The 16,116-nt window shown below is 42.4% G+C and overlaps 1 protein-coding gene across 1 annotated transcript in view; it reads left to right on the forward strand.

Annotated features, from left to right (window-relative positions):
* ush2a (Usher syndrome 2A (autosomal recessive, mild)) overlaps positions 1-16,116 on the forward strand; it is a 195,942-nt gene that overhangs the window by 123,087 nt on the left and 56,739 nt on the right. The window contains exons 42-50 of the mRNA XM_018726893.2: positions 29-151; positions 696-859; positions 1,035-1,244; positions 3,961-4,163; positions 4,259-4,371; positions 6,318-6,513; positions 8,294-8,462; positions 8,733-8,954; positions 15,610-15,833. Coding sequence (XP_018582409.2) covers positions 29-151; positions 696-859; positions 1,035-1,244; positions 3,961-4,163; positions 4,259-4,371; positions 6,318-6,513; positions 8,294-8,462; positions 8,733-8,954; positions 15,610-15,833 — 1,624 coding nt within the window. The remainder of the gene's footprint in view (positions 1-28; positions 152-695; positions 860-1,034; positions 1,245-3,960; positions 4,164-4,258; positions 4,372-6,317; positions 6,514-8,293; positions 8,463-8,732; positions 8,955-15,609; positions 15,834-16,116) is intronic.

Raw genomic sequence — 16,116 nt, forward strand, 5'->3', positions numbered from 1 at the left:
CATGGTTTTTTTCTACCACTGCCCTCAGATACGAGCTGCTGAGACGGAAAACCCGCCAGCCCCTGGCCTCCGAGCCCCCCGAAGATTTGGATCTGTGGTACAATGTTTACGCAGGAGCCAAATTGTTTCATGAAGATAAAGGCCTTAGCAGGTGAGATTACCGAAATTAGCTTTAAAACAAACTCTGCCTGTGTGTACAAAACTGTTTTGTGCACCGATGCCATCTTTTAATACTGTTCAAAGATACATTAAGCAAATAGCCAAGAATTAAATTGTTTTTGGCTAATCTTTTCTGGCTCTCATCATACATTTTGGGTTTGCAAAAGGACTCCATGCAACCCTGCTGTATGTTCACATCTTCTGGCTTCATTGTAAGACAATAGTTTTGTTCAATTTTCAACAAATTCCTGTGATCACAGAAATTTAAATGAGATTGTTGAATTGAGCATATTCCAAGGATTTCCTTTTGGATTTGTGTATATGGAGGAGGCTATTGAGGATTTTATATTTTTTCCACACTCTTTAAGTGATGCCCATTGGCTGCAGTTGCTCAGACAGTAGTAGTAGTATCGTATGTAGACAGTAATACAGAAATTGTTTCTTTACTGTACTTAAGGTGAAATCATGACTTTGAAATAACTGTGAGTCTGAAACCTCAGTGCCATAGCACCATCCTTTGTGTTTTGGCCCCACAGGTTCACCACATACCAGTACAAGCTGCTGGTGCACAATGACGTCGCCTCAACAGCAACAGAGCCAGTGGAGGCCACTACGCTAGCGGGAGTGCCCCTTGCAGCCAGTATCATCTCAGCCTGGGCCCTCAACCACACTGCCGTGCAGGTCAACTGGTCCACACCCTGTAAGAGCCACTCTAGTGCTGTTTGTGGATGTCATCAAATTGCTCATAGATACCATTTTTGATTGTTTTTTTCCATATAATTTTTCACACACCATTGACCATGCAAAATACATGTTAATGACAATTTTAGATTTTGCAGTCATTCTCTGTTTCTTGCTATGTTGTGGAACACTAGCTCTGCAAGACTTACAAGGGGCAGTGGAGCTGTATACACTCTGGGTCAACTCTTCGCGGCTCAACCGAGCCATCTCTTTCCCCCCCGGGATCAACTCCACTGTGATAGGAGACCTGCAGCCCAGCACGCAGTACCAGCTCACAGTTCTGGTCTTCAATGGGGCCCACATTGTGACCAGTGAGGCTGCCATTTTCAACACATCTGATGGAGGTGATTCTGAGAGGGTGCAAGTCTTTGAGTCTTCCCTTTTATTTTGTTTGTTGTGCTTGCTGTGTGAGGTTGACTGTCATTCAGTCTATGATAATGATATCTGCTGCATTAAAATTATGGGTGAGGGGGCTAAAATTCTAAACTGCTTAAGTGTGCTGCGTTGTCAGGTAACAGGTCAATACAAGGTCCCCTGTGAAACACAGGCAGCATACTTTAATGGATATATTAGCAAAGTCTTACCCAACCTCTTTCTTGCCCCTGCCCACTTCTGCCACACTGTGAGTTCAAATTGCTCCCAATAAATTGTACGTTAGACATATTGATTATATCTTATTGATTTGTGAGCCTTGTTAGACACAGCAAGGGTCATGAACCCTGAAAGAGACACTCACATACACAAATAGAAGAGCCATAATATTCTGCTCTGTCACCTTCTGAGATCCACCATGTCCGTGCTCACTAAGGCCTATAAAAGCACAAAAGGTTTTATTAAGACATTACATTGCCTGGATCCAAAAGCATGAAACGTCAGTGCTGTTAAACAATGCTTCATAGCCCTGCTGAGCTCCAGATGAAGTCATGCAAGCTATTTTTACACAAGTAGCCAACAGTTGTTTGCTGACTTCTGTAGACATTCGTTGAACAATGTAATGAACTTGTTTGTTGTGATTCCATTCCCATTAGGATCTTTTTAAGTTTGTTTTCATTTCTGTTGAAAGTATTCTTAGAACGTAACACACATACTGCAACAAGTTAACTGCAAAAAACCCTGGAACTAAAGGAAATTATTTTGGTAAATTCTTTCACTTACAAGCTATAATCAAGTTACGATAAACAGTGTCTAAAAACATTTTTAAATCTACACCAGTTTTTTTGTTTACAACCTATTTAATTTAGTGGTACTCAGTGGTAAAATTACCAGCCCCAGAAATGAGAGCTAAGACTTCTGGCTGCTTTAATAAAGGGTAAGAACAAAAGCATGTGTCATTTTAATTTCTACATTGCTATCAAAAAATATGTTGAAGTTTCTTTAATTTCTTTCTTCTGTGATCTGACACACCTCTCTATTTCAGGAGACTGAATTCCAGAGGTGAACATCAAATACGTTTTCTTTCCCTGCATCATTGATTTTCTCCACAATAGCTTATCTGTGCAGTGGGGGCCAAAATTAGTCTTTTTTTAATTTTGATAGGTGCTCCTGCCCCTGTCCTGTGATCAATAGTCACTGACCTCTCCCCATGCCCCTGGCAAAACCACAGAACTGTCAATAACGGCAAGAGCTGCTCGGTGGAGGTGCTGATTTCCTGCCAGGCTGCTCTGAATCATTTGGGTTCTTTCAAAAACTGCCTGTGTCTCTGCTGAAACAGCTGGGCTTGCCTAGTGATGCGCTCCAACTTCTCCACCTAATCTTATCAACATAATAAAAACTGCATTAAAAACATTAGGAAATCATTACCTCCCAAATAAAGGTTGCGGATCGTTTAACAGAGTGCATTTGGGAATAATTTCATTATTTTACTGCCTAAAGGGGGGCATGATTTAACTATCATAGTTGAACCCAAAGATCATTGTAAGGCGCTTTGCAATGTATATGTTAACAAAGTGCTAATTTAAAAGATGAACCATGAGCCTAATGTTCAGTGTTAAGTCTTGCGTGATGGAGAATTTGGCTAAAACATAATTTTTCCAAATGTAACTTGTTTTATTTAACACTGCTGTGGTCTGCGATACCATTGAGTTCTTTTATCTGAGGGAGTACTCTTACTGAGCTTTTCGCACAGATTTGGGTGTATTTCTCACCTCTTGCTTATATAGACAGTGTGAAGTGTGCTTTGTAAGGGCCTTCCTTATGTGTCGGGAGAGAGCTGCACATACAGGCGGCATGAGAGCATGCTCGCTGTCGGGCAGAGTGCTGGTGCGCCTACCCCCCCCCCCCCAGCTCAGACAGCTGGGAGAATCCCCCAGACTGGGCCAGTTAACCCCTTTGCCCCGGTGCTCTGTCAGCAGTGATTCAATTTGCCCACAAAGTGTCTGCAGGGACTAGGCGCTGCGCAAAGGAGACACGCTGCTCTTGCTCCCGCATCCCAGTATCCCCCTCCGTAAGAGCGATTAAAAACAACTCGGAGAGGACGTGTGGTGATGCAACATGGCATAAAAAAGGGTAGCATTTAAAAGAAAGTTTGAACCGTCATTTTCATCTGTCGTCTTGTGAAGATGAAGAACAACAGCCTTTCTTTATTCTGACTTAACCTTGGGCGGGCATTGGAGAAAAAGATAACCCAGCATTGTACTGTCTTATTCTTTAATATCTTATTTGTTGCTTGTGTTTAAGTGGAGGTGACACACTGCTCTGGTGAAAGAGACTCCCTCTGTACGTATGACCGGCTGGTCAGTTGCTCAGCGACATGAGCTGAGCCGGTCAGCAGCATGTCCATATGGTGTCAGACATAATTTGGTGTTGATCTCAGAGGGCAGAAGGCAGGACCCCACCAAAGGGGCATGGCAGACTCCTCCCACAGCAGGGCCTATGTGTCATCTTCAGTTACAATGGTGTGATTTAAAAAAAGGGTCGAAAGTCTTGAACCCTTCAGACAAATCGTAGTTTATAATGTATTAACCCGGTTTCAGAGATGCCATTGAATGCACTGGTGTTAAGAGTTTGTGTGCTTGTGTCTAACAGCAGATTGACTCTCCCTGTCCTCATCTTGTTTTTAAGAACCTGAGGGGGTATTGTCTCCCGAAGTGGTAACCATCAACAGCACTGCCGTCCGGGTGTTTTGGACAGCCCCTTTGGTACCAAATGGGGTGGTAACTGATTACTCCATCTACCTGGATGGCCAGCGCCACAGGACAGGCAGAAGTACACCTGGGTATTTGGAGTTGGGGGGCCTGCTGCCCTTCACCGTCTATGAGATCAAGGTCAGAAACCAAGTACTCTGTCCCATTGTATCACATTTCTTCTTTTGGATTATTATGGCTTCTCATGATCCATTTTGCTGGTCCTTTGTTGCTAGGTTGAGGTGTGCACTGTGTATGCCTGTACACAGAGCAACATCACCAAGGTGACCACTGTGGAGGACCGACCAACTCATCTGGCTGCACCATATGCCCATGTGGTCAGCTCACAGTGAGTGGATGTTCAGTCATATATACATTCAATATACTGTATAACAGTGTATTATTTCTCAAAATCTTTTGTTAAATCTATAGAGTGCACTGAGAGGGGTAGTTTGTGTGTGTGTGTGTGTGTGTGTGTGTGTGTGTGTGTGTGTGTGTGTGTGTGTGTGTGCGTTTACCGTGTGTATATTGCTCAGTCTGTGTCGTGACTTCTGCACATTGACGAAATCCCATATGGTTGTTCACCTCGAGAGGCGTTACAAGAATAAAACGTTAATGAAAAAGCTTTTTTGCATGCCTTACCATCCTGCAAGGAATCGACACCACAAGGCTTCCCTTCCCTTCAGAAGAAGAAAAGCAAAGGGGACGTTGCCATGAATATTTCCTACAGCAGCAGGGGGAAGATAGTGTGACAGTGAGAGGTTGGGGGAATGTGTCTTGTGAAACAGTGATGAGACAAGGACACGCCTGTGTGCCATAATTTGACATAATCCACAGAGCCAATGAAGAAGTCCACGTTCCATATTGTTTCCGATCCTCCACCCCCCATTCCCCTCTCCTTTTGCTTGTCATATTATCACGCTGCTGTACTTACATCCCAATAGAATACTAACTACTGATCGATTGCCCCGACATGCCTGTCCGTGGCCTACACGTGCCCTAAACAGTTCATTTATTTGCCACGGTAGATTTGCCAGAGTGGAATTTAATCAATAGCTAATTCATTAATTCCGTTGCCCCTGTTATGTGAGTCTTGGGCTGAGGAATTACAGAACGGCTTAAAGATTTGATTGAAATATGACATGTGCTGTGAGTGATGGCTTACCACACGCTCATGCAGAATATGAATCCGGGCTGTTTTTCCTCAGCAAGGGATTAGTGGCAGACAGCAGTGACACCTTTTGCGAAAAAAATACTAATGCATTTGCTATGTCACCTAGCCCTGCCTGTAATTGTGAGATACATTTTGTGTTGTAAAGGCACTCAGTAATCTCCATATAATTCACTCTCTGTATTTAGAAGGAGGCCCTGTCACTGCTCATGAATTCATAAGCAGCCACAGACATCTGTCAGTTTTAGGTGATCGAGCTTCTTCATAATCAGTTAACCCACTCATCAGCAGTTGAGCACAGAGCATAGAAAAAAGCAACAGGGAAGCTGGAGTTGGGCAATTTGTATAATTCTAGATATGAGACATAAAATTCAATAACAGATCTAAATCAGCAAGAAAAATCTGACAAATAATGTTTCTTTTCAAATTAAATACAACTTAGAGACTGCATATTTTGTTTCTTTTATGTTTTTGTTAGAATGCATTCAGTGTGGGCACACAGTGGTGCAGCTGGTAGCACTGCCACCTTCCTCAGCTATTTGAGTATAGGTTTGAATACAGCTCGGTCTGTTTGGCGTTGGCATTTTCTCCTCATGTCTGCGTGGGATTCATCCAGGTGTTCTGGTTCCCTTAAACAGTCCAAAAACATGCAGTTCAGGTGAATTGGCTTTACTAAATTGCCCACAGTGTATGAATGGGTCAGTGAGTGTATGTGTGTGGCTACCCTGCAATGGACTGGCATTCCGTTCAGTGTGTATCTCCCAGGCCTTCCACCCGAGTGATTCCAGGATAGGCTCCAGACCGCTGCAACCCTGGCCAGGACAAACAGTTAGCAACAGTGAGTTAGTGAAGTGAGTGTGTTGTATTCGGTACGTTATGAAGTAGGTACTGAACAAAAATGTCTGTAGTTGAAGAACTTACAAACACATACTGGTAGTACAACTGAAATGACCACAGGTGAGAGTAAACCTTTTAGATGATTCTATATTATTTACCAGAATCAAAGGTGAGCTATGAAAGCGAGGAGTGATCACATTCTGCTCCTGGTGCTCATGAGGGGGCCGACACGAGGTCCCCTATCTTCTCCGTCAGATTAAGACATCTTCCCACAACTTGCCCTCCAGGTCTGTTCAAGTAGACTGGTCAAAGCCTGGCCAGCCCAATGGCATCCTGCTCGGATACAACGTGCGGCGCAGGGTCCTACTGCCCTGCAAAGAGGGGCAGAGTCAAGCCTTTGGGGCAGGACCCCATTGCTCTTACCTGGAGTGCTCTGCTGAAGAGAGTGTCTGTGGGCTCTCCTGCTTCCAACCAGCGACTGAGGTATCTGAACCCTACACTGACACACCAGTGGGCTTATCATTTTTCCTCATCATTGCAGCTTTGTGTGCTATTGTATCTTGCCATTGCTAACTCTAGGATAGGTAAGTAGGGGGAAGGGAATCTCACTGGTGGAGCACAGCAGGCGTACGGATTGCAGCGGCTGTTATGTATGCGTGGAGCGCTGGTCCTTGCAATTGTTTTCAGTAAACAGATTAACTTGTCTTCTGCAATTGCTGCAATCCTAATGTCATTGAACGCAAGCCAACTTGGCAAGAGAGCCCCGGCTGTCCGTCCCCACCATTCCACCAAGACAGAAATACACGAGGGGAGATAGAGACAAAGAACTCAGGCTGCAGAAGGACAAGTGTTTCCCTTGTAATACAACAACATACAAAAAAAGGGAATAGTTGGAGAGGCGGGTGGGAACAAGCTGACACCCACGGGCATCGCTTATGAATTGTTACCTTGTGTTAATTACACCATCCTGCAGAGCACTTATACCAACCCCCTTTCCGTCTCCATGTGCCAGATGAATTATTTCTAATTCCAATATTTTCAATTTAATATCACATCATTTTCTTTACCATTTTAACCACACATGGTTATGTGCAGTGCACAGTGAAAGGGATGGAGTTAAATGAACGTTAAATGAATTAGTTACATTTCTGGGAGTTCGTCTGATCTTCCCAGTCCCTGTGGGATCAAATTAACTCTCTCTGAGCTGCTTTACTAGACACTTTACTGAGCATTTGAATTGAAACAATGACTTTCTGTCAACTGTGCTGTGTATCAGGTATTGTTTTGTGTCTTTGGAGTGTTAATGCGAGTGTGTTTGTCTCTCTGTTTGCATTAGTGCACTCTGAATGCCAGGCGCATGTTTGTTAGACTCTCAGACTCTCTGTGTGCGTGTCCCTAAACTTAATGATATTCACCCTTACAAGGTTTGAAAAGAGTAAGCCAGTTGGCACATTTTCAGACGGACATTTTGGTAATTTATGTATTCCCGCACTTCTCCTGTCGGTCTCCCTTGAAATATCTTCTGGTGTTTTTTTGGAGCCAAAGGTAAAGCCAATGTCAGCTGCTAAGGGGGCAGTGCCACAGGGGTATCGTCACAGCGCTGTAGAAAATCCATTCTGGCTTGGTCTCTTGCCAAAAGAGACGGTCAAGACAAGCTAAATTTAGCAACTCTGTTGCTACAAGGAAGCACCAGCAGCCAGAAGCCCGAGTTAGCCCTAGATCAGGGATGAGCTTGTGTCATTTAATAAATTAATATTTGCTAGTTGTGGGGGCGCGGTGGCACAGTGGATTGGACCAGGTCCTGCTCTCCAGTGGGTCTGGGGTTCGAGTCCCACTTGGGGTGCCTTGTGACGGACTGGCGTCCCGTGCTGGGTGTGTCCCCTCCCCCTCCGGCCTCACGCCCTGTGTTGCCAGGTAGGCTCTGGTTCCCCGTGACCCCGTATGGGACAAGCGGTTCCGAAAATGTGTGTGTGTGTATTTGCTAGTTGCTTTCCTGCTAACCAGCAGAGAAGAGGCAACAGCTACCATCAGTACTTAATGTGTTGAAAGGTAAGACTCTTATAAATGCATAACAGTGGGCATCTTTCAGCTTTTTATAGAAAGTTTCTCTGTTTTTTTCTGTTGACGAACATGTATTGCAGGTTTTCCAATTTTAAATATAATATAGTTCTGGAACTATGCGAAAAGTACTCTTCATACTTGTAAAAAGCAGCTCTTTCAAGATAGTGAATCAGACTTATGACAGTGACATATGTGTGTCCAGGTGTGTTGCGCAGGTACTGTCTACAGGATTGAGCTTGGTCACCAATGCTGTGAGAATCATTACCTTCAGCCCGGCAACACATCACTTAGCGTATGCTGTGGTGGGCTCTTCCTGGCCCTGCTCCCAGAACACCAGTGCTGTGGGGGCTTCTACAGGCCAGTCCGTCCAGGTGAGGGCTAATGCCTATGACTGTTTTATTAACAGCCATTTGTTATTTAGTTACTAGTCATTTTGTAGAATATATTACCTGAGCAGTACTGGTTATGAATCTCAGTCAAGGGTGCAACACTGAGATACTTCTAGGACTGGCAGTGTCAACCTTCAGGTTGCAAAACCATGCTTTTAACTACACACATTGGTAATTGTAATCTTTCTGTACTGGAATGAAGAGGTGTGATTGAGCTGTTACTCCTTTCTGTCTCTGGCCTGCCCCTTGCAGGTGAGGTGTGCTGTCCCACTGCCGATGGTCTATTTGTGTCTGTGGGACTCGGAGACTCATGCTGTGGTGGGAGGCCATTCTCCTCCTCCAGTGGGCAGATTTGCTGCAGGGGAGAGGTCCATGATGGCTTTGACTCACAATGCTGTGGGGGCCAGGTGCTGAGCCTCCACATGGTCTGCTGTGGTGATGGAGACAGTGGCACTGCATACACACCCACCCAAGGTAAGACAGACAGACTACATAGTACATACTTTCCAGTGTGAATCTCTCACAGGAGGCTGACATTTTTAGTGTGCTCTTTGCCCATGATCTCTCAAGTTCATGTATGGTGTAAATTTTCGTGCACCGTAACTTTATGCCCAGATTAGCCTTTGCACAGCCACTACTCCTGTATTGTATGTAATGTTTGTGTACATTTTTTTAAAAAAAACTAGTAGGAAGGTGATCAGGATTCGTCCATCCCGAGTTTTATGCAAGTACTCGTGCGATGAACATTGTTGCGTAAAGTGGAAAGAAACAAACTAAGTTTACTTAAAAATCACATGTCTGCAACTATTTCTCTCTTTCTCCTAGTGTAATGCACAGATTGTATTTCTCTGAGATGTACATCGCTTTGGAGAAAAGCGTCTGCTAATGAATAAATGTAAATGTAAATGTGCGCAACTTATAATTCATTGAAGGTATAATTATACACAATCATGGAATAAGCCAACATTACACACCTCTTGTTGAGCTAAGCTGTGTCCAGTCTAACCTGTTATTAACAAATCGGTTGTTACTCTTAAGATGACAACCATTTTTGCTTGTTTGTGAATACAGTCTTCCACTTGTTCCTCAATCCTCAGTATTCTACTGTATGTTTTTTATGATACAAACCAAGTTATGTTCAAGAATGTTATTGGGTTACCGGTACTGTATGTACAGAACACACACATTGCCTGAACCACTTGTCCCATATGGGGTTGCGGGGAGCCGGAGCCTAACCCGGCAACACAGGGCATAAGGCTGGAGGGGGAGGGTGGACACCCAGGACGGGACGCCAGTCCATCGCAAGGCACCCCAAGTGGGACTCTAACCCCAGACCCACCGGAGAGCAGGACTGTGGTCCAACCCTCTGCGCCACAGCACCCCCCTGTGTACAGAACACCTTTTTGATTTTATTAATCAAGTAAAATTTATTCCAGATGGTGGTATATATTTTAACATGCTTAAATAGTGTTATCTACTCTAGTGTTTTTCTGTTTACTCTCAGTGATATAAGGTTGAGAATGCTAAGTTTGAGGTTGAAAAGCTTTGTTCATTATCCCTGTGTTGAAGGTTAAATGTAGAAAACTAATACACTTGCTTGGGCTCTATGTACAATTCCTGTCTCATACCAGTTTGGTACTTTAGCTCAATTTGTTTTCTGATTTGTAGCTTCACTTCAGTGTCTGCAGATGTAGTCCCAGCTTCCGCAAAGCTTTGGACTTCCACTCTTCGCATTACCTTGGTTCATCTTAGTAAAATACGGTGCATAAAAAGCCTGTCATTCATTAGTGCACATGTCCTGTAGAGAACATATGGCATGATGGATGGTGCTGTTAGGACAACTAACGGCCATTTGCCCAGTGCCTCCACCATCGAGCGACCTGCAGTGCCTCCAGCTGCGAGCGCTGCTTCTGCTCCTCGCTCTTTGGGCCCCGCAGATACCGCATGGACTACTTAACCTTGGCATGCTAACACTGCACTCTCAAGGTTCAGTGTTTTTTATTTTATTTATTTTCAGCCTTCCTGTTTATGCAGAGTGAGTGCTAGATAACTTGTTAAGGCTCATGTCCTATCTCAGTTCATGTTGACTTAAATGTGGACAGGTGCTGTCATGTTCCTCTCATATTCCTCTTGCCACTTGCTTCGCATTGCTCTTGCCACATTTTACTCAAGGTCTAAATGGCATTTTGTACTTAGATGGATCTATATGTAGACTACGGGCACTAAGGATCTTTCCCAGGCAGGAAGATTTTATTTCTGGTGGATTAATTTAACCCAAATATAACAGTTGACAAAATATTTTAAAACTAGATCAAAAGAATGAGACATCATTTACATATTATTAAGCATAATATGCAATTTATGTATTTGATCAAAATCAAATCATGTCTGGATCATGCCTGCAGTGAATCTGCAGGTGTCAGGATGAAAAACTCATAAATTATGTGATTATTAATAAATTAAGTTTAAATCTGCAACCCATGCAGAAGAATCTGAATATCCTTCAGTTTAGATGTTAAGTCAATGTGCTATGTGTAGAAAGCAAATGGGCTGATTCACACAGATGTAAAGAAATGCATCACAGACGGGTCCCATCCTCATCCTGCAGAGCCCCAGATGATGTGGGAGTGGAATGTGATTACTGAATCCCCAAAGTGCGATCTGTCACACATCTCAGTCTACAGCACCTTGTGTCAGACCTTACCTCCAGGAGGCAGATGGAATTGTGGGAGACACAACATCGACTGCTCCTAAAAACATGCATGCATAGGGCACATGTGCAATGCTTGCAAGAAATGAAATCTGCATGAAAGTAAATATCATAAAAACATTGCAAACTATACATTTGTAATATGGTTGCTTAATTTCATTTTAATCTTCCAAAGATTAAAATCAACCAAACAAAACTGACAAACATTTGATCTAATATTTAACTAACGTGGTAAGTGATTTAATAAAAAAAATGAAAGTGTGAAATATGAAGCAATATTTTGGCATTACTAGTGTTTGACTCAATGTTAAATATGACCACTTCTGCAAAATCAAGTACTGATACCAAAAGATGAAACAAATTCCTTAAAGAAAATCATTTGCAGTAATCCAGGGTATCTGCCTCACAGCTACAGACCCTGAAAAGTCTCACCCTGCCAAAGAAGTGTTTGCACGCAGATGATATGGGGTTGTTCTCCGGTTAAGTTCCTCTTTCTTCCTTAACTAGCCCGTCAGCTAATTCCCATGTGTAGTGCTCTTCACAACGGGCCACAGATACAATACATGAGATGCTGAAGGTTAAATCTGAATATTTGCACATTCAAGTGTTAAAAGCTTTTGGACTGAGGGTGTTGTTATAGCGAGTGTGATCATGATGGCGGGGTGATGAAAATGTGCTGGGACGATGTTAAAATGTAATAATCAAATATGTTTTCAAGGACACAGTGACCATTTGCCAGCAAATATTACCGTGATAGTTAAACATTTTGCTGTTGGAGATGAGGTTCGGCATTTGTTACAGTCCAGAATTTAATCATATTTCATATGTCCCTGCAATGCACTGCCAAAAACTGCCCTGCAAATGATGAGATACAAATGGCAGATTGGAGTCCATTCCAGCTATTAATGCCTGGGATTTCCAAGATGAAGCACAGAGAGAATACATCAAGACATTTCCTTTAATGCATTTATGATGATGAGTTTTCTATTAAGTTACCTTAATCATTAGCAATATCCTTGAGCTATTAACACATTCTCAGTAGAGGAAGCACATTTTTGTAGGTTGCCCACTGATTTCAAAATCCAAACACTGCCGTGAACTAATGCCAGAACATTCAGACATAGCAGACTGAGAACTGCAGCAGTCCCTATAAATCCACAGCCCTCGTAAGACTCATTTTGTTTACATTTCTTCATTTAGTTGACACTTTTCTCCAAAGCAACTATAATGGTTTTCTCCTGCATAGAATTGGACAATTCATCCTGGAGCAATTAACAGTAAATAGCTTGCTCAAGGGTACTGCAGCAGGATGGCCTTTGGAGCCCAAAAGGTGGCGACCCTAAACGCTATTGTCACAGTAGTCTGAGCTTGCAGAGTGTTTGTGAGAGACCGAATACATTATTGGTATGCATTCAGTTAAATGGCAGGATTGCAGTATGTAGTATGTTGTTGTCTGTTTAACTAATACACAAGTACATATAGGAACGAAATAATTTACGTGAATGTATATATGTTTTTTTTGAATAGTCAGAATCCTTTCAGAGTGTCTGCTAATAAACTTTCCTGTTATTGTTTTCTGTAGTATAGTCCTTGCTATTATTTTTTAACGTTGTCTGAATTGTCTGACTGTGTTGGTGAATTTTCAACTTTGTACTCTATTTACAGTAAAATAAACCACATAATAGATTTTTTTTACTATGTTTTTGCTTTACTATACATTCCAGTAATTACTGTGTAATAACATGTAATAAAAAACAGAGCTTATTACTGTGTCCCTTCACAGGTGGAAACATGCACCAGAGAAAATAAAATATTAAATTTACATGTAAATTTAAATTGGTCAATAAATAATATAAAATATAACTCACGCCAGCATACATTCATTAATTACACACACACACACACACACACACACACACACACACACTGGCTGAAACTGCTTGTCTTGGCGAACCAGAGCCTAACCCGGCAGCACAGAGCACAGGGCTGGAGGGGCAGAGGACACACCCAGGACAGGATGCCAGTCTGTCGCAAGGCACCCCAAGCAGGACTCGAACCCCACACCCACCAAAGAGCAGGACCGGATCAAGGCCCCCCATTCATTAATTACATCACCATATTTAGTAATTTATTATGTAGTAATTTAATGTTTAATTTACCAAAAATATATAGCTTTGAAAGGTGTTTACTTGGTTCCAGTTGCACAGTGTGATCATCATCAGGAAACACACAAGACACACAGGTATCTGTTTCCTGCTCCTTCCTCTTTGAAATTCCCAGAAGAGTGCTTAGGGTTTAATTGGCACCCGAGCAGCTCCTACTGAGCAATGCCTGTTTAATCCATCCACTTTAGTAAAGGTCTGTTTCCAAAGACACCCAGGCTAGACCCCTTTGGGATCAGGTTTGCATGTAAGTTCAGTGTGCTTCCATTACAGGGATCCTTCAAGGAAACAGAATGGCGGGAAATCATTGTTGCAATGATTTTATAATGTCATACTCAAAACAGTTGAGAGCCTTTCACTGCGTATTCCTCAGCAAACACTCGTACGTGTGCCTCAGGAAACACTGTTTTGTTCTCCATCGTGACATTGAAAATGTGCCTTGCTGTGTCCAGAGTGATCTTATTAATGTATTCAGGAATTTAAAAGCTCTCCGTTTGTTTTAAGTTTCCGTTTTGTATCTAAAGGCTTGTGTAATCCATTGCACACATTTTTATCAGTTGTTCATTGCACGACAAATATTTACTTATCATTAAGTGGATGAACCTTAATTCACTGAGCCTAAGCACCTTGTGTTCATTTGGTTGTATTTCACTCTGATGAATGTATGCAAATCCAATGTGAATCTGAAGATTAGGGAAACAATTTCACCGCTAGATAAAAACATATGCCAACTCTGGGGTCACTGCTGATGCTTTCAGTGATGAGAAGGTGTTGACCTTTACAATCCCTAATGTGATTTAGTGAATGATTTAAAGAGAGACTTCATTGTGATATGAAATAAATTAATTTGGTCCACGAAGCTGACCTGATTAACACTGGGAATCGCTTTCAAATGTTTTGTGAGTGTGACAGAGGCGGGGAGCAAACTCTGGGTCAAAAGTGTTAAAGTTCAAAGTGATGTGAAGAAGGAAAAAAAACGGACAAAAAATTGCCAGAGTTGCAGAGGGCAGCAAAGCTATTTTAGAAAACTGTTGAGCTGTTGATTTGCAAGTCACTCAAGCTGAAGTGATGCACCCTGGGAATTGCCACCAAACCAGGCTCTGCAACATCTGCTGTCCCTAAGTGAGTTAGTGCGCGTCAGACATCTTTATGTCAGAATGCTGCAGTGATGGATGCAGCCTCTAGAAAACGTTGCATAAAAATCTGCTGTGCCGTTTTGGCTGTTAAGTGAAATTACTATTTAAATTAATGGCACTGTCACAGTTTATCTGTGCAAAGAATGAACACTGATTAGGGTATTAAGCAATTAGCAATTTATCATACTGGAACAAGGTTGATAGTAATTAAAGTGGTGATGGTTTACCCATGGAAATAAAGCAGGAGTCACTTCCTGTTAGACAAACATTAAACCCTTTGTAAAATACAAAATAAATGTTGTTTGTGTCCTGTTTTCAGGGTGTATAGTGTAAAATTTATGTAACTGAAGTAAAACTTGCTTCTTTATTTATTGCAGCTTCCCATGAACAAAACATGTACTTTAACTGCTGTGGGAGAGTATGAAATGTTACATCTCTTTTTCAAAATTGCCCAGTTGGTTCCAGTGTTCAGGACTGAGAAGCGGTATACACAAAAACTGGACTTATTATCTGATAAAGAAAATTTACGAGAAAATGTAATGACTCAATTAATTCATTGTGACAAGTAGGTATGTATACCTAAGTATACTTTGTTTCTGTTTTCCCTGGGACAGTGCAACCACTGCCACTCAGGACAATAAATCTTACATTCAGTCATTTGATTTCTGAAATAAATTTATTCACCAGTTTTTTTCTTTTTAATATTAGTGATTGACTGGCTGCAGAAATGGCCAGGGAAAAAGTTTGCCCAGTCCTGGTTATGCTAATGCCTTTGTCCATTGCAGTCTGCTAGCTCCCATGTACAAGTGGTCCCCAATTTATGATGGGGTTACGTTCCGCAAAACCCATCGTAAGTCAAAAGTATTGTGAGTTGAAAATGCATGTAATACACCTAATATACACCTCTGCATGACAGACTGGGAGATGCGGATCGCTGCCACTGCCCAGCATCACGAGAAAGTATCGCACCGCATATCGCTTGCCTGGGAAAAAATCGTATGTCGAACCTTTGTAAATCGGGAACTACCTGTGCCGTGCTTTTGCAAACTTGCTGATGTATCTTTATATATCTTTGTCAATTTCTGTCTTTCCATCTGTTGCCTTCGTTTTGTCCCACCCAGGTATGGTGTGTTGCGGGGAACTCTATGTGAATGCATCCAACACATTGTGCTGTGGGGGTAACGATGGACCAGCGCAAGACCACCCCATAGGGAATGGGACAGCAGCGACCAAGTGCTGTGCATCAGAAGCCATCGCACAGGAAGAGGCCTGCTGCAGTGGTGTTGGTTACAACCCGCTAACACATGTGTGCGCAGACAGGCCCTCACCTGGCCTCCACATTGAGGTGTGAAACTCATGCATGTGGATGGTGTTTGTGTATCTGTTTGCGGGGCCTCATGGTGACACTGGGTTTCTGTGACTTTGATGTATGCACAGATAAGATTTGTGCTTTTTTATCATACCAGATACCTAAAATGCACTGTCTGACATCTTTTAAGAGCTACAGTAATGTTTCTGGACATATCAAAGGGAATAGAAATGGGAAATATTATCTTTGACAAAGTTAGAGATAAAGTTTCAGCACATTTGAGAAGAGGCAAAATAAATATATGTTGTAGGCAATTAGA

Source organism: Scleropages formosus, chromosome 15, assembly GCF_900964775.1.
Source record: "Scleropages formosus chromosome 15, fSclFor1.1, whole genome shotgun sequence".
In the NCBI taxonomy this organism is placed as follows: Eukaryota; Metazoa; Chordata; class Actinopteri; order Osteoglossiformes; family Osteoglossidae; genus Scleropages; species Scleropages formosus.